At 35.3% G+C, this 26,857-nt stretch overlaps 4 protein-coding genes across 4 annotated transcripts; all 4 read left to right on the top strand.

The window, feature by feature from the left end:
* Window positions 1–2,062: 2,062 nt before the first annotated feature.
* On the top strand, window positions 2,063–4,283 carry LOC132178682 (B3 domain-containing transcription factor VRN1-like). Its single transcript, XM_059591180.1, has 3 exons — window positions 2,063–2,376; window positions 3,151–3,663; window positions 3,795–4,283. Exons 1-3 carry the CDS (start codon window positions 2,230–2,232, stop codon window positions 4,056–4,058), a joined length of 924 nt encoding a protein of 307 aa, XP_059447163.1. The 5' UTR covers window positions 2,063–2,229; the 3' UTR covers window positions 4,059–4,283.
* A 1,376-nt stretch (window positions 4,284–5,659) lies between these two features.
* LOC132168175 (B3 domain-containing transcription factor VRN1-like) lies at window positions 5,660–7,898 on the top strand. The gene is made up of 3 exons (XM_059579288.1): window positions 5,660–5,800; window positions 6,876–7,385; window positions 7,480–7,898. Exons 1-3 carry the CDS (start codon window positions 5,681–5,683, stop codon window positions 7,741–7,743), a joined length of 894 nt encoding a protein of 297 aa, XP_059435271.1. The 5' UTR covers window positions 5,660–5,680; the 3' UTR covers window positions 7,744–7,898.
* A 5,096-nt stretch (window positions 7,899–12,994) lies between these two features.
* Window positions 12,995–14,274, top strand: LOC132171582 (B3 domain-containing transcription factor VRN1-like). Its single transcript, XM_059582978.1, has 3 exons — window positions 12,995–13,330; window positions 13,419–13,898; window positions 13,980–14,274. Exons 1-3 carry the CDS (start codon window positions 13,196–13,198, stop codon window positions 14,232–14,234), a joined length of 870 nt encoding a protein of 289 aa, XP_059438961.1. The 5' UTR covers window positions 12,995–13,195; the 3' UTR covers window positions 14,235–14,274.
* A 3,654-nt stretch (window positions 14,275–17,928) lies between these two features.
* On the top strand, window positions 17,929–24,714 carry LOC132171677 (uncharacterized). Its single transcript, XM_059583089.1, has 7 exons — window positions 17,929–18,225; window positions 18,955–19,515; window positions 19,607–19,870; window positions 22,226–22,400; window positions 22,648–22,787; window positions 23,766–24,293; window positions 24,396–24,714. Exons 1-7 carry the CDS (start codon window positions 18,079–18,081, stop codon window positions 24,645–24,647), a joined length of 2,067 nt encoding a protein of 688 aa, XP_059439072.1. The 5' UTR covers window positions 17,929–18,078; the 3' UTR covers window positions 24,648–24,714.
* The last annotated feature ends 2,143 nt before the right edge of the window (window positions 24,715–26,857 follow it).

The raw sequence follows: 26,857 nt of genomic DNA on the forward strand, positions 1-26,857 counted from the left end.
TAAAAAGAAAATATAAAATAAATTAATAGAAAAATAAAAAATTATAAAAAAAGTATGGGGTGACTGGCCACCCCATTTGAGACATGTTTCTGCCACCCCCAATGGCCAGTTGGGGGTGGCCGAATCCACCGCCAAGGACCGGCCACCCCCATGGCCCTAAGGGATGGTTCCCTAGGGCGAAACCCAATTTCTTTTTCTTTTTTTTTTTTTGGGTTGGCCCTAGGGGGTGGCTCTTAAGGATCTGTTGGGGGTGGAACCACCCCCAACCGGCACCTAGGGGTGGCTGAAGCCACCCCCAAGTCTTAGATGAGGTGGCCGGCGACCCCATACATTTTTTTATAATTTTTTATTTTATTTTTTATAATTTTGTTTTATATTTTTAAAAAAAACTTAAATATTATTTTAACATTTTTTTATTAAATAGACATGTGGCAGTATATAGACCATCGGATGAAATTCAATACTTAAGATTTCAGCCATTTTTTATTGGCAATTTCCCATGCATCGCCGGGATCCCAATCCGGAGAAAGGTCCTCTTTTTTGACGCCAGTCAACTTTGTTTCTGTCAAACCCAACCAAAGTCACGTGCAGTGTTAAGCGTGGAAGTGTTTAAAAGCGACGCGACAGTTTCACGTTAGTGGAAGCTTCCCGATGTGAAAGTTGTGTTGCTAATGGCGTGTTAAAAAAAAAAAAAAAAAAAACTATGGCACCCAATAAATCAAAAAGTACTCGCCGGACTGGAGTGGTGCAACCGGAGGTATGAAGAAACTTGTAATTAATGCCTTCTCATTACCTTGCTCAGTATGTTTCTTTGTCTTTTCATTAATTTCTTGAATATACTGGTACAAGGAGATTTGGTTTGTTTTTGCACTTGAAAACGACAAGAAACAGGTATTTCCTTAATTTGATTAATATAACTTATTTTTGGGTGTCTTCGGCAAAAGAGTGAATCGTATCAAATCTAAAGATTTAAAAAATTAATCTTAAATTTTTATTTTTTATATTACATTAATCATTTTTTTATTATTAATTAAATTAAAAAAAATATTATAAAATAATTTTTTATTTTTTTTATTTAAAATATTTTTTTTTCCCACGTCAACCAAATTTTTTACAATTCTACTTTCTTTTTCAAACCCTCGCCAAACACACCGGATACCTGAAAAGTTTGTAATAGAATTTGGGGATGAACTGTCTGATGTTACTACACTCACTGTTCCCAATGGTCATTTTTGGTAAGTGGGATTTGCGAAACCCAAGAAGGAGATTTGGTTTGATGAGATCTCCTCCCATTATTCGGAGAGTTGAAAATTCTTCAATTTTTAATCTCGGCCATTAATTTTTATTCAACAGCTCATACGATGCTATGTGTCTCATGTAAATTTAATAATAAAATATTAATTAATTTTTAAAAGGAAAATAAAAATACTAAAAAATTAAAATCAAATAAAAAAAACTGGGGTGGTGCCAGCCACCCCAGTTGAGTCTAGGGGTGGCTGAAGCCACCCCAGACCGGCCCTTGGGGGTGGTCTGGCTACCTCCCCCAAGGGCCAAAAACATTGAGGGCTATGGGGTGGCTTCCGGTCTGAGGTGGCCGAAGCCACCCCTAGATTAGGGGGTGGCCAATCACCCCAATTTTTTTTATTTGAATTTAATTTTTTATTATTTGAATTGTTTTTTTGAAAAAAATTAATTAATGTTTTATTATTTAATTTAAGTGGAATACGCGTGACATCGTATGAGTTGGATAAAAATAGATGATTAAAATTGAAAATTGAAAAATCTCTGATTCTCCTAATAGTGAGAGGGGATCCTGATCCGATTTGATGATGGTTGGCAGGATTTTATGGAATACCATCATCTATTGACTATGCTACTTTTTAGTCTTCAGATATGAAGGAAATTCAAGCATAACTTGTCTAAACTCATAGGCATGCAGAACCTATGAAGGATCTGGTTTTTGTTTTTGTGTTTGATTTTGTTTAATATTTATGGTTTTGTCCACTAGTGTATGGCTTGTACTCATGGGTTAAAACTTTTCTGAGCTAGTCCATACCTACTACACTGAATGTGTCTCGGTTGTTAACAAACACAGATCCACGGAATCAAGATTTTTCTCTTTCGTGGCGTGCCATATCAGCCACTCCACTGAGAATCGGAGCTGATTTCTGAGGGGAGCAGAGTAGCTTCGAGGCATTTCTACCGTTGGATGACAATACTTTTTTAACTATGGCACCGAAGAAGTCAAGGACTCGCCGGACTAGAGTGTTTCCCAACCGGAGGAATGGCCACCGGCCGCCAAGTTGTATGGCGGGTAGGAGACACTCGCACTTCTTCAAGATCATACTCCCTTCTTCCATTGACGGCAAGAAACTGGTAATGCATGCCTTCTCACTACAACATATGCTTGCTGCTTGTTTCTTTGTCTTTTCATGTCTTGAATATTCTGCTGCTGTTGTTGCATGCAGCATTGTGTTAATGGTAGTATGATTCCATGATGGGTTTCTTGGTTCTTGTTTGTTTTGGCACTTGGAAATAACAAGAAAGAGGTTTAATTCATTTCTAGTTTCAATTTCCGACCCATTTTTGTTTGTTCAACATGGGATATGGAGATATAATTCCGGATAATTATATCGATATAACGAAATTCGAATAATTTAATTTAAAAATAGTGATTAGGTTTTAAAGATTATACCTTAGAAATCGAAGAGGCTCATTGGTGTGCAAAGCTTTTTGGAACTTTCTAAGAAACTTTAATGATTAATCTTGTCTACCATAAATAAAGAGGATGGACAGAAATTAGAATTCTTGCGCTGTCAGTAGGAAGTTCCAACATGTCTACAATTAATTCATAAATTCTAGCCAACAATGTCTTGTCGAAAATGTTGATAGCTCTTCAACGTCATTTGGTACTGAATTTCCTCTGTTGACGAGGTTTCTGCACCTTTAAAGTATGCATTGCCCTGTTTCATTTTACTAGAATTACCTTGCCAATTGATATGTTTAGGCTACAGGGGGTGAGAAACCAAAACCCAAATCAATCTTTAAAAAGTTTAATTGAAGTTGTAGGCTTGTGCTGCAATTATTTTGCGACAGATATTTTTATCTGCATCACACATGTGAAAATATAACTCACCTTGGTGGTTGCAGAGGATCCCTGTAAAGTTTGTAATGGAATTTGGGGATGAACTGTCTGATGTTGCCACACTCACTGTTCCTAATGGTCATCTTTGGCAAGTGGGATTGGAGAAAGGCAACAAGGAGATTTGGTTTGATGATGGCTGGCAGGATTTTATGGAACACCATTCTATTAATTATGGCTACTTTTTAGTCTTCAGATATGAAGGGAATTCAAAGTTCCATGTTCTTGTGTTTGATAATACTGCAACTGAGATTCAGTATCCACGGAGCAAGAATTGCAAATTGGAAGATGAGGTGGACAAGTTGAAGGAAAATGAAATGTCTAACTCAGATAAGCTGTTCCCAAAACATGAAGTAGATGGGGGAACATATGTTAGGGAAAGATTTTCTGGTACATCTTCAAAAGGAAGACTCATGATGTCCAGAGGAAGAGGCAGAGCAATCAAAGCAGCCAGACTGTTGAAGCCTAAAAGTCCTTGGTTCATGGCCATCTTGCGCCCATATCATATACGTGGTACTCTGGTGAGCCTTTGCACATGGTCATTTGATCATGTTTTTCAAATATCACTTTTTTTTTTTTTTTTTTTTCTAATTATTCAAATATCACTTTGAATACGCATACAATTGTTTCAATTCTTGTTTGTTTTGCGCAGTATGTTCCTGTCGGATTTGCTAGCAAGTATCTTAGTGGTCATCCGTTTGTCAAACTTGAGACTTGTGATGGAAAACAATGGCGTGGCCGATGCTGTGAGCATCGTGGTGGTAGCTCAAAGTCAGGAAAAACTGTAGGGTGGGGTCAGTTTTGCAGAGACAATAAGTTAGAAGAAGGAGATGTGTGTGTGTTTGAGCTGATCAAGAGGAAGCCTGTTGTGCTTAAGGTCTCAATATTTCACTCGGTTGACTATGCAGTTAACTAACTTGCACACATAACTTGTCTCTGCTATATTTTGGTTTTTTGTCCACTGCTATGGCTTGTACTGATGGGTTCCTGATGCAAGAACTTTTGTCTAAGTTTCCTGTGCATATATAGAACTCGAACCCTTTAGCTATCTGATAAATCATTTTCATGGTGGATTATGAAGATCGAAATTAGTGTGAAATATTGAAATTCTGTTGCACATTATGTTGTATACGTCATAAAGATATAATTAGTCCAACTGCCACTCAAGCCCAGATGGGTGGGTGGTGATTCATATATTTACATATTAGGTCCAATAAAATTTACTCCATGCCTTTCTCTTGAGTAATAGCAAGGAGGATCTTTCTTTAGGAAATCAGGTCCTAGAGAGGAGCCGGTTCCTTAAAAAGGAAAGACGTTTTTTAAAAAAGTAAAATGGTAATTTTGCCTTTATTTTAAAAATATAACATTAAAACGACGTCATTAAACACCAAAACGGTGTCGTTTTAAATACGAGTTAAGAGATAAGGTTTTATCATATTTATTATTTTTTGAAACACTTTTGACTCAAAACTATTTAAAATAAGCACAAAAAGGTTTAAAACACTTCAAAAAGTTTGAAAGCCCATATTTAAAAAAAAAAAAAACCGTCAGTTACTGGTTTGAATAACTGCTAGTTATTCAATAACCACTAACCGCCTAAGGTGAGCGGTTGCGGTTATTAAAATCTAATAACTGCTTTAGGTGGTTGCAGTTAGCGGTTTTAGCCAATAACCGCTAATCGCAACCACTTATACACCCCTACCTCTCCTTAAATTATGCATATAACAAGCATATTGAATACAAGGTTGATGGGTGGTTTATTTTTTGGGAGGAATGTTATGCTAATATTGTTTTTTTAAAAAAATAAATAAAAAAAATCCTTATCCCACTGGTTTCTGGTTTTTTTTATATATATATATATATATATATATAAGATAAAAAATAAAAAACATCACTAAAAATCGTAGTATTCTTTTATTCTTGCGGGTGCTGTCTATGCAATATTTTAATTTAGAACAAACTCACTTCTCCAGTATTTTTGTCTTTACTTTTTGCTTTTTATCCAAAAAGCCAAAGTGGTGACATTCAACATATAAAAACACAACAAAACAAAACAACAAAACAAAACAAAACAAAACAGTAACGTTGGGCTATGCCATATTCTCACTCACTCTGTCTCATTCCACCCAAACAACTCTCCAATTATACAATGGGCATAAACGACAACTTGTTCTCTCTATATAGTTGTCTCCCTTTGGTTACATTTTTTTAACAATAGTACGCTGCAGTTATATTTAAGCCGGATCTTCATACCCACGAGCATGAGTACTCCAAGACGTCAGCTCATGAACGTCAACACTATTTTCTGAAACCTCTCTTTCACGTCACTCCACTCACTGAACCTCAAGACGTCAGCTGAACCTCCTCACTTTTTCTGAAACCTCTCTTTCACGTCTCTCTCAACACTCCACTCACTGAGAATATGTAACTCAAAGCATTTTGAGTTCCTAATAGAGAGTCAGAACCGATCATCCTGAGGGGAGCAGGATATAGCTTCCAGGCATTTCTACCGCATGATCAATATTCAACAATAGAGATATGTCAAGGACTCGCCGGACTAGAGTGGTGCGCAACCGGAGGTCAAGTTCGATGGCGGCTACCAGACCCTCGCACTTCTTCAAGATCATCCTCCCCTCTACCATTCACGACAAGAAACTGGTAATGCCTTCTCAATCTCTTCCTTAATTGCTTGCTTGCTGCTTGTTATTTCTTTGTCTTTTCGTTTCTTTAATATTCTGGCATGCAGTGCATTCATGGTAGTATATATGATACCATGATGGGTTTCTTGGTTCTTATTTGTTTTGGCTATTGGAATTAACAAGAAACATATATTTCATTGCTACTTTCAATTTTCGACCCATTTTTGCATTTTCAAAATGGGATGGAGATAGATGATTTCCTTTATCTAAATTAACTCACATAGTAATTAGGTGCAAATATTAGGGTTGTATATTAGTGGCGTGTTCTAAGTGGTTTTTATTACTTTTTTAAATGGCTTACATAAGAAGTTATTTAAAACATGCCAATACAGCCTGTGAAATAGATGTACATAATAACATTATTCTTTGGACAATGTATTGAGTACTGAGCCCTTAGAATTATTGTGCATCACAAAGTTACATCCAATGCTTCACTGTAGTCGAGCAAAAGTTATGACACCTCAATCTAATGAATGTGTTTAGTAAAGTATAAATGAGTTCGGAATTTTTTTTGTGAGAAAAAAATATAGAAAGTTGTTTGATAATGTAAAAAAATAAAGTTGACTTTTTTTTTTTTTAAAGAGAAAGTGGAGAGCGGTTTCGCAATTAGTATTTGGAGAGCTTCTTTTTAGAGCATCCTAATTGATCTCTTCAAACTTGGATTTTCTTAAATTTAAAATAGAGTAGAGAGCTTATTAAGAGGCCATTTTTGTGAGTGTTTTCAAATTTAGAGAAAAGTTTAATTGGAATGCTCTGAGTTGTCCAAGTATGCATTTCCATGCTTCATTTTGGTAGAATTATCTTGCCAACTGATATGTTCAGGCAATTTTTACTTGGCTAAAAAGTTAAATCCATAACAGGGGAAGAATCCTGAAGAAGCTAGATCAACCTTTAAACAATTAATTGAAGTTATTGGTTTGTGCAGCACTTATTATAAGCCATATATTTATCTGCATCACACGCATGTTTCCTTAACTTCATTACACATATATGGTAATTGTGACAATATAACTGATCCACCTTGGTGGTTGCAGAGGATCCCCGTAAAGTTTGTAATGGAATTTGGGGATGAACTTTCTGATGTTGCTACACTCACTGCTCCCAATGGTCATCTTTGGCAAGTGGGATTGGAGAAAGACAACAGGGAGATTTGGTTTGATGATGGTTGGCAGGAGTTTATGGAATACCATTCTATTGATTATGGCTACTTTTTAGTCTTCAGATATGAAGGAAATTCAAAATTCCATGTTCTTGTGTTTGATAATACTGCAACTGAGATTCAATATCCATGGGGAGAAGATTGTGAATTGGAAGATCCGGTGGACATAATAGACTTGGATGATGCAACAAAATCAAGGCATGAAAATTTGAACGAAAATGAAATGCCTCACTCGGATGAGTTGGTTGGAAAAAGATTTTGTGGTGGGTCGTCTGCAGATGGAAGGGAGAGAGCAATCAAAGCAGCCAAAATGTTGAAGCCTACAAGTCCTTCCTTCATGGCCTTCGTGCGCCCATATCATATAAGTAAACGAGGTTATCATTTGGTGAGCTTTGTACATGATGTGATTATGTTTTTCAAATATCACTTTGACTATATATATATATACACAATTGTTTCAATCCTTGTTTCTTGTGCAGTATGTGCCTCTTGAATTTGCTGGCAAGTATCTTAGGGGGCATCGGTTTGTCAAACTTGAAACTTGTGATGGAAAACAATGGCGTGCCCGGTGCTATGGTAGCCATGGTGGGAATTCAAGATCAGGAAAAACTATAGGGTGGTGTCAGTTTTGCAGAGACAAAGACTTAGAAGAAGGAGATGTGTGTGTGTTTGAGCTGATCAAGAGGAATCCTGTCGAGCTTAAGGTCTCAATATTTCACCTGGCTGACTATGAAGTTAACTAACTTTCACACGCATAACTTGTCTAAACTCATAGTTGGTGGTGTTTGACATGCAGAAGCTTTAAGGCCAAGGGTGTATGGTTTTTGATTTTGTTTTCATATATGCATGGGCTTTTACTAGTATGGCTTGGCTTGTACACAAGATTCCTGATGCTAAAACTTTTCTGTAAGCTTGTCCGTACTACTAATCCAATTAGTTTCTACTACACTTAATATGTCTCTGTTATTATTTAACATATATCCACAGAATCAAGATTTGCTGTATTTTTATATTATTTTTCACCATCAAATCGTATGTTTTCTAGCAAAACATGAGTTTATTATTCTTATTCCTTAATGCATGTTTCCTGGGCATGCAACTCGAACACATAAATCATTTTTGTCATGGATTATTAAGATTCAATGTAATGTCTTTCTATAAATTACTAATTCTATGTGGGCAACTCCCCTTTCTAATATAAAATGAGGATGCTACATCAAAATTAGTGAGAAATATTAAAATTCAGTTGCACGTGTTTATGTGGGCCTCTTGTATGCATCATAAGGTTGCCACTCAAGGTCAGATGGGCAGTGTTTCATGTATTTACGGCAGCGAATAAATCACACGGCTCACTATTGACTAAGCAATTAACCAAATGTCTGACAAAATAACTTGTTTAAACTAGGGATATCCTGATCTGGTCTTTTCTTTTTCCTTCGATGGATCTAGACCATCCGGTGATTTGTTAATTTTTAGTTGACGATTGACAAGGAGCCAGACGTCAAATCAATGCCATTAATTGCTGTTTTTTTTTTGGACAAGTTTCAATGCAAATTATACACCTTAGAAGAATTAATTTAGTGTTGCTATTGTCCACGTTGATCGGAAAAATGTTACATTATTCCTATTTTATTATCTATTAAACTAAATGTCGTTTTAAACTTTAGATCAAAACAAATACTTATCCTAAATTATTAGAATGTTGTCCATTAACCACAACTAAAGTTTGGAAAAAATATTATATCATTAGAGTTGAGTAGTAATTTGAGCTTTTTCCTAAGTTGCTTATAGCTCTTTAATGCATGTAAAGATGCCCTCAACCTCTGGTATCGATGATTCGATGGCTTTTTATGGAGGCTGCTCTCCCAAATGTGTTGTGGGCGGATTCAGATTTCCTCCTATATTTAAGACAAATGAGTTTATTAATCCTAGCCGGTAGCCGTCAGATGAATTTAAGGTTTCAAGATAACCCAATATCAAAAATCCAAAAACAAACACAACCATACTGAATTATACATTAATTCTGAATTAAAAAAATTAATTAATTAATTATTTTTTTGTTGGAGGAGAAGCCACCCCTAGAGGGGCGATTCGCTGCCACCCCCGTCCATCTTGGGGTCGTGCGCGGCCACCCCAATGGGTGGCGCACAACCACCCCTAGGCCATGGAGTGGCTGCGTGGCCATTCCCAGCATAATTTTTTAAATTGTACTTATTGAAACCGCAATCTCAAACAGACCCTTACATTAGGCCCAATAACTTTCTCATTATCTTTTTTTTTTTTAAGTCAACTAGGTAGAGAAACTAAAAGGATCCGGATCATCTCTAGTCCAATTCATGGTTCTTGAATCCTAGGACCATAAATAGGACACGTGTCCACCTAATAAAAAAACTAATAAAATATTATTTAAGATTTAAAACAATAAATAATGGGGTGGCTGGCCACCCCCAAGGCTTTTGTAAGTTGGGGGTGGTTCGGGGACATGGACCACCCTTGGCTAGCCATTGGGCGTGGCTCAAGCTACCCCCTAGCTAAAATGAGGGTGGCCGGTCACTTCCTATGGCCAAGATGGAATGGTCAGCCACCCCTTGTTTTTTTATTAATTTGTTTATTTATTTATTTTTAAAATTTTAAATAATATTTTATTTTATTTTTTATTAGTGGGACACGTGTCTTATTTGTTGCCCCAAGATTTATTTTCAAAAAGTAATGACTCTCCCGTTCATTTTGAACTAGAGAGCAAATCATGTATTGATAGTAGATTTGTAAAAAACCTCCTACATTGGATTAATAAAAAAAATGCAAAATAAATATTTGATTGGAAGAGTAAAAAAAAAAAAAAAAAAGTTAAATGTAGCAATACTGTTCAAGGGAGCCATTTTATTTTTTATTGTTTCTCTCACTTGTTTTATCTTTTTTCCAAAACTTTTCCTACTTTTTTCCTAATAACTTTTCCCAAAACTTTTTCCCAATAAAGAGTAAACAAATAATATATAAATGATATAGATAAAAATAGAGTTAATTGGATGTAGGAGGCCTTTAAAAATTTATTAACTAAGCTAGATAAAGTAAATTTTGAAGAGTTATTTTACATAAAAAATTGGCTTATCCATTGTGAATACTCTTATAAGTTAATTATAGCAATAGAATAGAAGTCTTTTAAGTGATTAAAAAAAAAATCACTTATAATATGTACATCAATCATAAAAAATTAATAAATGAATGTGAAAGAGTTGTGTTGATTTATCAATTAAAGAGCTAATAATTAGGCCTGGGTAATGGTTAAAACGGTCCGGTTTTGGACCTTATCGGTTATTAACCGATAATTTCGGTTAAAACGGTATATGGTTAAACGGTTCGGTTAAATTGGTTAACCGGTTTAGGCATGAACTTTATATTGATTTATTTTGTTAGACAAAAAATGAGTGTTTTTGACTTTTGAGAGTCCAAATACTTCTTGTTGAGCTCAATTCCCCTCCATTTACCCTCGGATTTTCTCAAGAACCAAACAGAACTTCCATCAGAAAGAGTACCTGAGCCGGTGAGAGAGTGAAACAGAACCCACATAACACGCAAATATGAAAGAACAAAAGCAAATTCCCATAAAACATGCACGCTTTCCTTCAGATTCTACTGAGAACCAAACAAAGCTTTACTCAGGAAAATGAGCAAGCTAGTGAGGGAGAGACAGACAGACAGAAGCCACATCGAACTCAAAACGCGAAAAACAAAATAAAATCCCCATAAACCACAGTTTCCCTCACATTTAACCTTATCAAGAAGTAAACCCATACCCAATCAATTGTATGGGCAAAAAACCCTTTTGAGGAAGAAAAATTAACAGAAGAAGAATTCATTCAAAGCCACAAGAAAATTCGGGTTCATCAAGAAAAGTCTACCTCTTCACCAAAAGTATTCAGGTAAGGTGCTGGCCAAGGATTGCTGACTATTGAGTTAGGCGATTCAGGCGAGAGAGAGAGAGCTTAGAGAGGCGAGGCCGCGAGAGACTAAGAGTAAGAGAGGCGTGATTTTTAGGGGCTTAGGGTTCACCAATTATTGAGTTAGAGAGGTTTATATAACCTCTCTAAAACGGCGTCGTTTTGGACCATTACCTAACCGGTTCTTATTGGTTAAACCGGTTAACTGATAAGAACTCCTTAACCGAACTGGACCGGACCGATAAGGATTCCGGTATACATTTTTTAACCGATAAGGATATCGGCATATCGGTTATGGTTAATATCGATTCGGTCGAAATCGGTAGACAGCCGTTAATCGGTAACCGATTAATCTACCCAGCCCTACTAATAATAATAATATTTAAAAGAAAAAAAGCCTTTAAATTGATCTTTAATGCATGTAAAAGCTGCTCTCAACCGCTGGTATTGATGGTTCTTTTATGGAGGCTGCTCTGCCAGCATGCGTGTATTGCTTAGAAAAATAAAAACTAAAAGAACTAATGACAGGTCGGAGGAAAACTCTCTACAGAAGCATGTAATGCGTAAAAACAAATATTTTTGTTATTTTTGTTTGAAGTTTTGATAATTATAATTCAATAAGTTTTAAAAAATGACTAACGTACCAAAGAAAAAAATCTGTTAAAAAAATTGAGGGTATAAGGAGCATTCTCAGCAGCATTTTTTTATAAATTTAAAAACAAAATTACTTTCTATTTCTCTATCTAAATGCATTCTTTCCAAAAGTATTGAGAACGTAAAGGCTTTGTTTGATAAACGTTTTTTTATGGTTTTGACATTATACTATTCGTCTCACTTTTTCATTTTTTTAATATTCTCTTACTTTTTACATCACATCAATCATTTTTTATTACTATTCAAATAAAAAAAATTACTATAAAATAATTTTTTTTTGTCATTTTTCCATACCAAACATTCTTACTTTTTTACTTTTTTTTTTAAAAAAACATTCTTACGTTTTTTCACATCAATCACTTTTTGCTACTGTATCAAAACAAAACCAAAACAAAATTGTTTATCAAATGAATCCTAAGTCCTTATCATGATTAACATTGGTAATAAGCTCAGTTTTGGGCCTCGCGGGTCTGGCCCATCAATTGAGATGTACTATCCCTGATCAACCAATTCTATTCAAACAATGAGTGAAATGAGCAACAAATTCTTTTTATTCTAAATTAATCAGAATGAAATATCCTTAAACCCATTTAAAATAAGGAATTTGATTCTCTTCAGTCTTGAAATAAAATGTTATTATTTAAATCCAAGATATCTAGTTCATGGCTAAGATTTCTTCTTAGAAATTCTAAAACCACAAATAGGACATCTATCTACTAACTAAAAATAATAATAACATATTATTTTATATTTAAATAAAAATAAAATAATAAAATAATAAAATACTAAGGGATGGCTAGGGGGTGGCCGGACCACCCCAGTTTCGGGCTGGGTTGGCTTCGGCCACCCCATGGCCATTGGGCTAGATAAACCAATATTATTTTATTTAAATCTAAAATAATATTTTATTATTATTTTTAGTTAGTTGACATGTGTTCTATTTGTGACTTTAGTTAGAAAGCTTGCCCATGAACTGGATATTTTTCAGTCCAAAATGAATTGGAGAAGGTCCTATTCCTTAAAATAGTACTAGTACTAAGTGTCTATAAACATTAAGTTAGTAAATTACTATTAATGACCTTAAAAATTTAATATACATTTTAAATATTTATAAACACTTTACATTATTTTAAATGGGTTTAGAATAAATTTATCTTCTTTTTATTTCTCTAATAAATAGAAGTCAGCCTTCTTCTTTTTTTCACTAACAAACAAATTTATTTCTATCTTCTCCAAAAAAAAAAAAAAAAAAAAAAAAAAGGGGTTCAAAACTCTTTCTTGGCGGCGATGATTCTCCTCTCATAACTTTTTACAGCACACTTATAAATGTCATTGCTGTTGTTTTGATAAGTTCCAATGCAAGTACAATTTATCACCTTAAAAGAATCAATTTACCATCGGTATTTTCCCACTTTCACTGTGAATCATGAGAATGGCTGGTAAGAAGAATAATAAATTACTTTCAGCTAAGAATGGCTACTTAAATTCAGCCACTCCGAGCTCTCTTATCAGATCTTGAGGGAGAGCAGAGTAACGTCGTCGAGGCATTTCCACCGTGGGATCAAATCAAACAACCATCGTGATCAGACTTTTCTTACTATATATGGCAAGGACTCGCCGGACTAGAGTGGTGCCCAACCGGAGCTATGATCACCCGCCGTCAAGTAGTATGGCGGGTAGGAGACCCTCCCACTTCTTCAAGTTCATACTCCCCTCTACCATTCACGACAAGAAACTGGTAATGCAATATTCTCACTCCTTGCTTAGTTGCTTGCTTGTTTGTCTGTCTTCTCATTTCTTGATCAATATTACTTTGGTGGTTGCAGAAGATCCCTGTAAAGTTTGTAATGGAATTTGGGGATGAACTGTCTGATGTTGCTACTCTCACTGTTCCCAATGGTCATTTTTGGAAAGTGGGATTGGAGAAACCCAACAGGGAGATTTGGTTCCATGATGGTTGGAAGGATTTTATGGAACACCATTCTATTCATTATGGCTACTTTTTAGTCTTCAGATATGAAGGAAATTCAAAATTTCATGTTCTTGTATTCGATAGTACTGCAACTGAGATTCAGTATCCATGGAGAGAAAATTGTGAATTGGAAGATCCGGTGGACATAATAGACTTAGATGATGCAACAAAATCAAGGCATGACAAATTGAACGAGAATGAAATGGTTGGAAAAAGATTTTCTGGTGGGTCGTCCGCAGAAGGAAGGGAGAGAGCAATCCAAGCAGCCAAAATGTTGAAGCCTACAAGTCCTTCGTTCATGGCTATCCCGCGTCATGTGCATCGATATAATTTGGTGAGCCTTTCTTCAAGATTTGATTTTGCTTTTCAAATATTTGTTTGAATATACTTATTTCAATCCTTGTTTGTTGTGCAGTATGTGCCTGCAGAATTTGCTGTCAAGAATCTTAGTGGGCATAAGTTTGTCAAACTTCAGAACTCTGACGGGAAACAATGGCATGCCCGGTGCTATGATCATTATCAACCGAATTCAGCAAAGAATATAGGGAAGGGATGGACTCAGTTTTGCATAGACAACAATTTACAAAGAGGAGATGTGTGTGTCTTGGAGCTCATCAACAGGAACCCTATTGTGCTTAACGTCTCAATATTTCACGTGGCTGACTATTGACAACAAATGTCTTATAACTAGTCTAAAACACTCAGGATCTGGAGTGGTACTTCATGTCTGATGTTATGTTATTTTGTTTTCTTCGGAGGCTAAAACACTCGGGAGATCCTGCGATGCTTCTTGTCTAATGTTATGTTTTTTTGTTCTTCTTCGGTGGCTAATTTTTGTAGTCTTTCAGAGCATCAATGTGTTGGACTTGGACAGGTGCCGTCAGACTTTACATTTTCTCTAAATTTAATTTTTAAAAATTTTCATTAAATAAGTAAATATCATATATATATATATATATATATATATATATATATATTTTAACTAAATGGGATGAGGAGTCGAGAGTCCCATCACCAGCGCATAGTGGTCAGAGGAAGTGGTGGTGCCAACGGCAAAGGGAGAGGGAGTGGGAAGGGGAGGGATAAAATGGTCTTCTAAATCGGAATTTGGGAATTGGGAAGGTGATGATGATTAAAATTCAAGCCTTATCTTATACTTAGGTCATTATTAGTTTTTTTTTTTGTTTTTTATTATTTTATTTTTCAGTCTCTATTTGAATTAAGATTTTTTTTAGTCTTTTATTTAGTTTAGTTGTCTTTTAAACTGGCTTTATTTCATTGTTATCTTAGGACTAAAAGTTTTGGGGCTATAAATAGATGCTTAGAGCCCTGAGAATGCAGCTTTGAATTATGAGTTTGTTTAAAAAGAATTACTCAGAGTTGAGTTTTTTGTTTTTTTTTTTTTCTTCCTTCAAAACCTATATAACATCTAGTTTTTATGAAGAAGATTTATTATGTTCCTTGATAGTTTTAAGATCTAGAAGTATTTATATTAAATCACGCTGCATCGGAAAGTCAGTTGTGAGGGGTTGAATGAGATATGAAAGTCATGGCAAGGAGAGACAGAGAGCAGAAACTTGCGTCGTAAGGAGAGAGAGAAGTAAAAACCCAGTTTATATATATATATATATATTAATTCAAATAAAGGAGAAAGAGGGAAGGGAAGAGAGTGAAAATAAAATTTAAAAACAAATAAATTTCGTTTTTTTTTTTTTTTTGGATATGGTCCATATGGAGATTGAGCATGGTTGGGTATGGTTAAATTTAACGTTGAGAGGAAAAGTTGTTTATGAGTTTTGTTAAAATTTTAGATAAAAGCAAAAAATAAAGAGCTGAAAGTAAACAACACTCTAAACTTTGGTGGTTCAAATTCAATTATAAAAGCAAAATTGAGAATAAATTTAATCCCCCAAACTTCAAGTCTCACAACACATGTCGGCCAATGGATGGGTTTAGGAGAGAATAATTAGTCCCCCAAAGTTCCTCGTATAAAGGAGCCCGATGCATGCTGTGTGTCGGAATTTCAACAAGAAGATTGGTTTTTTTTTTTGTTTAAGGTGAGGAAGTCACGGGTGTACTGGTGGGACGGTCATTAACAGGTAATTACATATTATATAATTGTATAATTATTAATAATTGCAACCCCATAATTGTCGAGTTCAGTTGCAATTAGTAATAGGTAAAAGTGGTTAATTATGGCTAATCAGTTTATATATATATATATATATATATATATATATATAATTTAAAGATAATAATATTTGAGTAGGGTTTAAAACAAATCATGCCAAAAAAAAGTTTAAAAGAGGCCCAAAACAATAAAAATTACTCAAAAAGTCCATTACTTGAAAAGCAGTAAGTGGTTACTAACATGCTTTCAATTACCACATAACTGCTAGTTGTGGTTGACCGCTAACCGACCTATTGTTTGCAGTTACTTAAAAATGATAACAACTTAAAGTAGTTGCGATTAAGAGGGAATAATTGTTTGTACACCCCTAATTGTGGGGGCAATGAGTATAAAATTGTTACCAAACTTTTGAAAACAAAAAAGAAAAAAACTTCAACTTTAACCCCAAAAATTGCCAAGCTTTTTGCAATGTGTTATCAAAGTTTGAAATTTTGCAATATAGATATCTAATATATCATTCCCTTTAAATCATCGATGTTATGATTTTTCGTTAAATCAAAATGGAATGAGTAAAAATATCAAAACATTATGTTTATAAATTTTTTTTTTCAAAAAAAAAAAAAAGAGTGAAAATGTTTTTTTTTTTTTTTCAAAATTTCATTTTCTCAATTAAAGTTATATTTGTATTTTTATAAATTTTACATGATAAAAGAAACATTTCAATTGTTGGTTGGAGTTAACGAAAAATTATAACTATAGGATTATTTAAAGGAATTGATACATCGTATACTCGTATTGCAAGTTTTTAAAAGGAGGGAAATATGGCAAAAAGTGTGATGGTAAAGAATCTTTTATCGGTATAAATAGAATCCAAATCTTATTTAAAGCTAAATTGCAAAATCATTCATATTTTTTAGGGAAAAACATACATATTCCTTCAAACTATCATCTTATTTTCAATGTCCTCTTTAAATTGCTAATTGTGTTACTGTTCCACCAAAACTTTCAAAACAATGTCAATGTCCATTTTATTGACAAAATACCCTTCATAAATTTTGTTTGTTAAAAAAATTAAATTATAATAACAAAATAAAAACTTTTTTTTTTACATGTCCGCACAAGAGGAACAGGATCCTCTCCAGTCCATGGCTAGGATTTCATCTCAGAAATCCTATGGTCACAAATGAGACACATATCCCAGTAATAAAAACAATAATAAAATATTATTTTAAATTTTTTTAAAAAATTAATAAAAAAATTAAGAAAATAAAATAAAAGAAGGGGTGGTGGCCACCCCCATTTTAAGTGAAGGGTGGCTTGAGCCACTACAATGGCCCAACCGAGGGGTGGCGAACCATATCTTGCAAAAGGAGGTGGATTTATTACGAACAAATTTTTTTAAGGGATTGTGCCCAGGGAATGATTTAAGTACCCTCTTTTGCAAGATGGAGACTGACCCACCCCACAGCCCGACCATTGAGGTAGCTCACTTATAATAGAGGTGACCTTTTTTTCTTAAATTTTTATTAATATATATATTTTTAATTTAAAATAATATTTATTATTATTTTTATAAGTGGGATATGTGCCTTATTTGTGGCCATAGGATTTCTGAGATGAAATCTTAGCCATGAACTGGATATTCTCCAGTCCATAATGGACTGGAGAGGATCCTGTTCCGCACAAGAGGGGAAGAGAGATTTGAACTAAACTTTCGCTTTATTAGGCATGATCCTAGCCGATTGAGCTACTTCTTAGGGACAAAATTAACATTAATTTAGTAGTTTAAGTAGGATATTAACACAATTCATAGTTGAAATGAAAAATAAACAATGTTACAATAAGATGGTAATTTGAGGGATGTACATGTATTTTTTTATTTTTAAATTATTTTGAGCATTGATATTTTTTTAATTTATTTAATTACACAACAAATTAAAATAATTATATATCATGTTCGGTGATGTTGCAGTGGGACGTCTGTTAAAAGGAGTTGAAAGAATCAAATTATTGTCGACTTGTCCATGTGGACCATCTGTCAAGATTGCCAAGGAGTCAAGGACCACCGGTGGGTCTTACAAAAAAAAAAAAAAAAAAAAAAAAAAGGACCACCGGTGGGTGTCCTTGTGGACCATCTGTCATTAATTACAAATTACCACATTAATTTATAAGAAAATTTAATAAAAACTATACAACAAGCATTTTCTAATTTATATATTCGGTGGGTGTGAAAGTTGCGGCGTTGCATTTAGCCATTTACCACCGGTTAAATTAGCCACTGCGAGCTCTCGAACACGGTTGATCCTGAGGGGTGCAGAGTTGCTTCGAGGCATTTCCACCGTGGGATCAGTCAACAATCGTCATAAGACTTTTCTCACTGACTATGGCAGCTAAGAAATCAAGGACTTGCCGGACTAGAGTGGTGCCCAGCCGGAGCTATGACCACCGGCCGTCAAGTTCTATGGCGGGTAGGAGACCCTCGCACTTCTTCAAGGTCATACTCCCATCTACCATTCGCGACAGGAAACTGGTAATGCCTTCTCTCTACGTTGCTTGCTTGTTTGTTTGTCTTTTTTTCATTTCTTGAATATTCTAGTGCTGTTGCTTGCAGTTACAGTAAATTAGCGATGGATTGCTTAGGTTCTTGTGTGTTTGAAGAAGAACCCATACACTGTATGTCACGAATTTGGTTTCAAATTTTTTTCCTCAATTGATTTATAGAATTTTGATGGTGATTTTGGGCTGGATCCGCAGGGGGACTTGATTTCTCTGGGTCTTAATTGCATTTCTTATATATCTATACGCATTGTTGAAACAGATGATTGTTTCGTGCTCAAACCTTGTAGTGCTCAGACCTTTTGTTGTTTCATTTTTTTTTGTTTTGCTGTTCTGGGTTTATTTTTCCATTGTTTAAGTATGTTTTTCCGAGTTGTCTAAGTATGAAACCAAAATTATGAAACCTCAATCCGAGTTGTCTAAGTATGTTTTTCCATTGTTTCATTTTAATGGAATTGCCTTGCCATTAGAATGCTTAGGTAGTTTTTACTTGGCCAACAAATTCATAACAAGGGGAGAAACCAGAAGGCAGATCAACCTTTAAAAAGTTCAATTGAACTTTCTGGATTGTGCAGCACTTCACCAAGGCTCACTTATTTTACATTTGTAAGGATTAGAAGCCATATATTTTCCGCATCACATGTTTCCTTGATTTCATTGCACATTGTAATTGAGGCAATATAACTTACTTTGGTGGCTGCAGAGGATCCCTGTAAAGTTTGTAATGGAATTTGGGGATGAATTGTCTGCTGTGGCTACGCTCACCGATCACTATGGTAATTTTTGGCAAGTGGGATTGGAGAAAGCCAACAACGGGATTTGGTTTGATGATGGTTGGCAGGATTTTATGGAATACCATTCTATTCATTATGGCTACTTTGTAGTCTTCAGATATGAAGGAAATTCAAAATTCCATGTTCTTGTATTTGATAATACTGCAACTGAAATTCCATCTACATGGAGCAAGGATGGTGAATTGGAAGATCTGGTGGATGTAATGGAATCAGATGATGCAAAAAAATCAAGGCATGACAAGTTGAAACAAGAAAATGAAATGTCTGACCCAGATAAGCTGTCTGCAAAACATGAAGTAGATAGAGGAAGATACAGTAGGGAAAGATTTTCTGGCACATCTTCAAAAGGAAGAGTCTTGATGCCCACAAGAAGAGAGAGAGCGATCGAAGCAGCGAGAATGTTGAAGCTTGAAAGTCCTTCATTCATGGCCTTTGCGGGGAAAGAGAATATAGGTGGAATTTGTTCTTTGGTGAGCCTTTGCAATGTGATCATGTTTCTCAAATATCGCTTTTGAATATGCTTATTTCAATCCTTAATTCTTTCTTTGTGCTGTTGTGCAGTATGTGCCTAGTGGATTTGCTAAAAAGTATCTTATTGGGCATGAGTCTGTCGAACTCCAGACTTCTGATGGAAAACATTGGCATGCCTGGTGCCGTAACAAGTGCTCATCACCTAATGCAAGGACTTTAGGGTGGGCTCAGTTTTGCAGAGACAATAATTTAGAAGGAGGAGATGTGTGTGTCTTTGAGCTGATCAAGAGGAACCCTGTTGTGCTTAACGTCTCAATATTTCACCTGGCTGACTATGCTGTGAAGCAACATGTCTAAACTCGATCATAGACATGCAGAAGCTTTAAGGAGGTATGTTTTATATTTAGGGACTTTGGCCAATAAATATGGCTTGTTGTACTCATGGTACCTGTTCTTGATGCTAAAACCCTTTCTGTAAGCTTGTCCATACTACCAATATTATTAATTTCTATTTCACTTAGTATGTCTCGGTTGTAATTTAACATCCACGGAATCATGATCAAGATTGTTGTATTTTTATATTAGTTTTCCTCCATCAAATCTTATGTGTATGTATATGTATATATTTGGATGAATAATATTTTTCAGTCCACACAAAGAAAGCACACAGTTCTCTCCAGCATGAGTAAACCTCGACTGGACCTCAAGTTGCTTGTACAACTGTACAACAAAATCAATCAAGCTAACCCAAATAACTAAAGAAAGCCCAACAATCAAGCAAACAACAGCAACTATACAAAGAATCCAAACAAAATCCTCTATATTAAGAGAAGAAAAGGCTTTAAAGTAATTTGTCTTAAGCCGGATCCATGAAGTACTTTAAAGCATATGTTGTTGGAGATGCTTCGAAAGGGTGTTGAAAGAAATCTCGATATTTAATTGAAAGAAGTCTCCTTATTCTACAAGAAGTTGTTCAAGAGAGCCTTGACAAATTGACTATTGATTCAATTATATTACTAGTAGTTTTCTTATTTATTTCAATAAGTGGATCTTTATTTAAAGATGTGATACTTCAATTATCCATTATTATAAAATTTGCATTCTAAATAAAGGTTCCACTCGTAATGGACCAACATAATAGCAAAGTTAACTGCTAGGTCGTGGGGATATTCCCACTTGTATAAGATTTCAAAGCTCGAATATGTTACTAAAAAAAAAATAAAATTACACTTTCATTAATAAACGGATCCACCAATTAGCAAATGCCCCCATTGACAGAAACAATCTTCAAGTCTCCAAGAGGTAGCTTAATCGGTTGTGCATCACGCCTAATGAAGCGGAGGTCATTAGTTCGAATCTCCCTCCCTTCCGTTGTGTGGACATGCCAAAAAAAAAAAAACCCAACAATCTTCAAGTCCAAGACATTGCAAACACGTGGAACTCAACACTCCATTGGATGTAATACCAGTAAGCTAATTACAGAAAAAGAAAAATGTAAAATAAAGGAAGCCAAATTTAGAGTCAATATAACACCATTTACAAATTAATTTCACTTTAGGAGTCGATATAACACCATTTATTTCCCATAGGAAATAAGACACAGAATTGAGGACCCAGGAAACAAAATAGGCAAATAAGCATGCAATCTTCAAATAGAACTCCTATTATCAGGTCCTTTCTTAAAAAACTCAACTTTTGCAGCATCCAATAAGAATTTGACACCTCACTTAAAAACACAAAAATATACCAAAATACACTAAAACTAAAACACTAGATTACATCTTCTAATAACCCACCAACCCGTAAACCACCCCTCCAACCAAACGCCGCCACCGGAATCCATGGAGCCACCGCCGGGATCCGCCCCGAGAGAGATGATGTTGGTGGCCATGCACGGGGACTCGGCCAAAGACCCAGCTGGGCCTGGCTGCTTACCTAGCCGTGGGTCACGGCCAGACCCACGGCAGCGTGGCCGTGCAACACGGCTGGGTCTGGCCTTGACCCAACCGTGGGTTGGCATTCGGCCTTCATGGTGGGCGGCGAAAATTGGTGGTGGTCAAAGGCGCTGCTTGGTGGTGGCCGGTTGTGGTGGTGAGGTGGGAGGTGGCAGGGGAATTAGGGAGAGAGAGGGGGCTGGAGCATGTGGGAGAGGGGGAAAATGAAGAGAATTTTCTATTGAATAAGTTAGTTGACAAGGTGTTTTCATTTCTATTGAATTTTATGCTCTTGGCTGATGTGTCAAGTTTTGATTTGTTGTTGTAAAAGTGGTATTTTTGCCGCGCATCCTGATGAAAGGTTTTCCCATCTTCAAAACATAAACGAAAACCATCTTTTCTGGCCAACCGACTAGATGATGAAAAGTAAAATTTCCATAGAGGCTCATTCCCTTCATCCCCTTAAATACCACTTCCAGAACAACAACCTACAAGATAAAATGAAATTATTCAATAGATTATGCAATAGCACGATATGTAAAATTCCTGAGAATATTAACAAGAGAAAAGTAAAATTAATTCAAATAATAGAATTTACAGAAAATATATATGACTAAAACAAAACTGTATCTCACTCGGGCATTTTGACAAACATCTTACCTACGAATACAGAATACAACCAGCCCAATAAAATTAGAGATCTTTTGAGTCTTTGACAAATCACGAAAGAAAAAGGGTTTTGATTATACCCAAAATTTCCATAAATCCATAATAGCATCTGCTAGCTGGAGATGCTTTAAATGGGTACTGTTGCATCATGCATGCCTATAGAACAGAGGGTAACTTGCATGAGAGTGGCTCTAAAAGCTTGTCTACCCATCTTGCCTGCACCATATCAGTGACATCACCTGAAAATAATCTGTTCACTGTCTCTATTGACCACTTTCACGGTAAATTGTTTCACAAAAAACTTGTACAAAACTCAAAATTGATTTCACTTTGTACTTCGTTAAAACACTCTTCAATCAAAAACACCCTAATTGTCCACGGATAAATTATAAGTAGAAACCATCCTTGGACTGAAAGAACATAACAAAACACAGAGGTTTTTATCCGTGGACGGCGGATATGAAAGGCAGCAGCACCCACTCAAATCAGCCAACCATCGTGATATACTTTTTTTCTTAACTATGGCAGGGAACAGATCAAGGACTCGCCGGACTCCAGTGGTGCCCAACCGGAGCTATGATCGCCGGCCATCTAGTTCTATGGGTGGAAGGAAACCCACGCACTTCTTCAAGATCATACTCCCCTCTACCGTTCACGACAAGAAATTGGTAATGGCTTCTCCCTAGCTACCCTGCTTGCTTGTTTGTGATTATTATGGTGCCGTACGTTTTAAAATGGGATGGAGATAGATGATTTTGTTTATTATTTAAATTAACTCGTATATTTGCCACTAAAAAATAATTTTAACATGTCAAAGTTGTAAAGTTGGCATTTTTATTTCTTAAATCTTATTCTAGTAAGAACCCAATAACTCAGTAGCTAGTGATCATCCAACACACCAGCATCTGAGCCTGTCATTCTAGGATGTGTCCAACAGGTTTTAGGAAACCAAAACCCGCAATCAATGTAAGCCAAGTAAAATAATTATTCTGACATATTTATCTCATAAATAATAATTAGTGATTGGGTTTGGGTGCAAAGCGTTTTGGAACTTTCTAAGAATTTTTGGTTGAAGACTTGAGGTGAGCATAATGGTTAAAGGCAGGGAGGTAAAGTGAGCGTAGGATTTAATGATAATCTTGTCTACCAAATAAATAAACATTAATAAACAAAATGGAGGGAAATTAAAGAATGATTGTGCTGTCACTAGGAAGTTTATGGTCTCACTCCCTTGGCTAAATTGTTCAATGTCAATATCTTTTGTTTTTTGTTTGCAACACATTGGTATTGAAATTCATCTCCTAAGCCGTTAAAATTCCTGTGCAACTCGAAGTTACATGCCATTGCTTTATTGTTGTTCAGCAAAAAGTATGAAACCTCGATGCTCAATCCAAGTTGCTGCTTTTCTTCGTTCATTTTAATAGAATTGCCCTGCCACTGCCAATTTCTATGTTTAGCGAATTTTTACTTGGCTAAAAAACTCATAATAGGGCCGGGGAAAACCAGAACTTGGAACCTTTAAACAAAGCATTTGAAGTTATTGGTTTATGCAGCAGTAGCACTAATCTGCATCACATGCATGTTTCCTCGATTCTATTTCACATTGGAATTGAGATAATATAACGTACTTTGGTGGCTGCATGCAGAGAATCCCTGAAAAGTTTGTAATGGAATTTGGGGATGAACTGTCTGCTGTTGCTACACTCACTGTTCCCAATGGTCATTTTTGGCAAGTGGGGTTGGAGAAAGGCAACAACGAGATTTGGTTTGATGATGGTTGGAAGGAGTTTATGGAATACCATTCAATTTATTATGGCTACCTTTTAGTCTTCAGATATGAAGGAAATTCAAAATTCCATGTTCTTGTACTCGATACTACTGCAACTGAGATTGAGTATCCATTGAGCAAGGATTGTAACATGGAAGATGAGGCGGACACAATGGAATTAAATGATGCAACAGAATCAAGGCATGACAAGGTGAACGAAAATGAAATATCCAACTCAGATAAGCTGTCTGCAAAACCTGAAGTGGATAGAGAAAGATATGTTGGTGAAAGATTTTGTGGCACATCCAGCCGAGAGAGAGCAATCCAAGCAGCAAAAATGTTGAAGCCTGCAAGTCCTTCGTTCATGAGAATCTTGCGGCCCTATCAGATAGTGCAATCTATTTTGGTGAGCGTTTCTAATTCTACATGATGCGATCATGTTTTTCAAATCTCTCTTTGAATGTAATCATTATTGGTTGCAATCCTTGTTTCTTGTGCTGTTGTGCAGTATGTGCCTGTTGGATTTGCTATCGAGCATCTTACTGGGGGTGATCAGTTTGTCAAGCTTCAGACTACTGACGGAAAACAATGGGATTCCTGGTGCTATGGCCATACAGTTTCAAGTAAAGCAAAGAATATAGGGTGGACTCAGTTTTGCAGGGACAATGATTTAGAAGCAGGAGATGTGTGTGTCTTTGAGCTGATCAAGATGAACCCTGTTGTGCTTAACGTCTCAATATTTCGCCTGGCTGACTATTGACTAAGCAGTGAACTAAATATGTCTGACTTACAAGATAACTTGTCTAAACTCAGGATCTGGTGATATTAATTGTTTCATGTCTGGTCTTTTTTATGTACTTATTTATTTTCCTTCAAATGCTGATTCTTGAAGTCTTTCATATCATCATTGTGTTGGACAATGGAATTCTCTGCAGTTACCCTCAATAGTAGAAAATTTTGCAGCAATTTGAGAGACAAAATTGAACAATTAATGGACACTTTGGTGGGTACCAAAAGAATTTCAGTAGGAAGAATATTGGTTGGTATTTTGCAGGTGAAGTTGTGGGGAGATAAGTATAAACTTTTGAGGTTATATAATTAAGCATCGTGTTCACTGATGAAGATGGAGGATGATGTGCTGAAAGTTTCAATATTTCAAGTGGCTGGATATATATATATGCAGGAGAAGCAAACTAAGCTGTTTGGCGGTACCTAGCTAGTACTTTGCGGCATTCTGAATTTTAGTCTTGACATGTTCCTACATTCAAAGTGAAACTATATATTATTGGACGACCAATCAAATAATGGGATGATGTAGAAATCAATATATCTTGTTCTGGCAGAGGCATGCAAGCTTTCCAATACGTCTAACCAAGTTGTGACGGGAGAGTTCACCAATTTAATGAAGAGAAATGATTCGGTTTTCCTCTTATTCTTTCAATTTTCAAAATTACTTAGATATTAAAAATTGAAATGATGGAAGAATGATTGAGGAAGAATGTATAGCATGTCTCTCTAATGAATTAAAGTGAATGACGGAGTTCAAAAATGTAAGAAACTTTGTAAACCATTTTGTAAAAAGCAAATAATATTTTGGTCGGATGACAACAATAAACAGAACTTTACTTCTTAGTTCGACCAAAAATAAAGTAAGTGAGGACAAGTAATAAATGAAGCTTGCTTTAGGCAAAAAGTAGTTTTCTTTAAAATAAATATCTTGTAAGAAAAGTTATCTCTACAAGAAGTAGAGATTCCTTCTTTTTGTTTTTGGTCTTTTTGTCTTTCATTTCTATGTCAAATTAAGAGCAACTACTCCTCTTTTGTGATAACAATATTTTATATTTTTTTTTGGATGAACTTAACTTGAAAAGTTTTCTCGAGTGTTTAGCCCATTCAAGGTCCCATATCTACCATTCCAAACCTCCTATTTGAATCCATTAACTCTAACAAGAAAATAAAAACATAAAAAGTCTTCAACAAAGTATAACAAAAGAAAATTGGAAAAATAAGTTAGAGAGAATACACATTCAGTGTGAAAGTTACATATGAAATAGTAGTCATAATTAGTATAACATAATTTGAGTTAAGTGATAGGTCCAATATGTTCTATCAAAACTTCTCAAGAAAATTCCTTATATATTAATCTCCTTACCGAGCGGTACTAGCAGTTTTTAAGTTGCATTTCTTATACTAAAAATTTTTGGTTCTGTCCCTGAACACAAGCGTCTTAGCTTGTTGGTAAGTTCAGCATCTTCTACTTATTAATTATTTCTTCGAAGGAACTAGGTGAAAAACTTTAGCAAAACCATCATTGTCTCGTCTTGACAACCTTGGACGACAATAGACATTCCATCATTATAAGGGAAAGGGGGTTGATGAGAATGAACTAGTTCAAAACAGTAATTTACTGTATGTTAGAAAACAAGGTCAACCATTACTTTATTAATTTAAATAAAATAATCCATACTATTGTAGACAACATACATAAATAGATAACAATTACTACGTACCAAGACTTTAACAATATAAAGAGTGTTTTATTCGATTACTATTGTTTACTCTGTTCTCTTGACAAGATTAAATAATCCCATAATTTAAAATTACTTTAGGGATAGGATCGACCCTGCATAGGATTTGATCCTTGGTATTGGATATATGAAAATTAAAGTAGACTTACAACCTTAAGGTTTTTAATTAAATAAATACAAAGTGCTTAACAGGGTTAACATGAAGCCATAGATGTACATGTTAAAGTGAAGGCTGTATCAGTATATATCTTGCATGCATTGAAATTATAGATTACTACTTACACTATAGCCTCCTACGTTTAAACCCTTGTTTTTGTCACATCCATGTATAATTTTCTATCATGGAGTTTGAGCTTTCACGGAGTTTTTATTTTTTATTATTATTATTATTTTTTAAGTCTATTCGGACACATAATAAACAATAATATATGTTTTTTTTTTT

The sequence above is a fragment of the Corylus avellana genome, chromosome ca1 (genome assembly GCF_901000735.1).
Source record: "Corylus avellana chromosome ca1, CavTom2PMs-1.0".
In the NCBI taxonomy this organism is placed as follows: Eukaryota; Viridiplantae; Streptophyta; class Magnoliopsida; order Fagales; family Betulaceae; genus Corylus; species Corylus avellana.

Excerpts from the sequence above, each read along its gene's own strand:
- LOC132178682 (XM_059591180.1), top strand. The coding sequence starts at position 2,230 with ATGGCACCGAAGAAGTCAAGGACTCGCCGGACTAGAGTGTTTCCCAAC. Across the intron at positions 2,377-3,150 it reads CCATTGACGGCAAGAAACTG|AGGATCCCTGTAAAGTTTGT; the intron begins GTAATGCATGCC and ends TGGTGGTTGCAG. Across the intron at positions 3,664-3,794 it reads ATCATATACGTGGTACTCTG|TATGTTCCTGTCGGATTTGC; the intron begins GTGAGCCTTTGC and ends TGTTTTGCGCAG.
- LOC132168175 (XM_059579288.1), top strand. The coding sequence starts at position 5,681 with ATGTCAAGGACTCGCCGGACTAGAGTGGTGCGCAACCGGAGGTCAAGT. Across the intron at positions 5,801-6,875 it reads CCATTCACGACAAGAAACTG|AGGATCCCCGTAAAGTTTGT; the intron begins GTAATGCCTTCT and ends TGGTGGTTGCAG. Across the intron at positions 7,386-7,479 it reads GTAAACGAGGTTATCATTTG|TATGTGCCTCTTGAATTTGC; the intron begins GTGAGCTTTGTA and ends TTTCTTGTGCAG.
- LOC132171582 (XM_059582978.1), top strand. The coding sequence starts at position 13,196 with ATGGCAAGGACTCGCCGGACTAGAGTGGTGCCCAACCGGAGCTATGAT. Across the intron at positions 13,331-13,418 it reads CCATTCACGACAAGAAACTG|AAGATCCCTGTAAAGTTTGT; the intron begins GTAATGCAATAT and ends TGGTGGTTGCAG. Across the intron at positions 13,899-13,979 it reads ATGTGCATCGATATAATTTG|TATGTGCCTGCAGAATTTGC; the intron begins GTGAGCCTTTCT and ends TTTGTTGTGCAG.
- LOC132171677 (XM_059583089.1), top strand. The coding sequence starts at position 18,079 with ATGGCAGCTAAGAAATCAAGGACTTGCCGGACTAGAGTGGTGCCCAGC. Across the intron at positions 19,516-19,606 it reads TAGGTGGAATTTGTTCTTTG|TATGTGCCTAGTGGATTTGC; the intron begins GTGAGCCTTTGC and ends GCTGTTGTGCAG. Across the intron at positions 19,871-22,225 it reads ATGCTGTGAAGCAACATGTC|CATCTGCTAGCTGGAGATGC; the intron begins TAAACTCGATCA and ends AATCCATAATAG.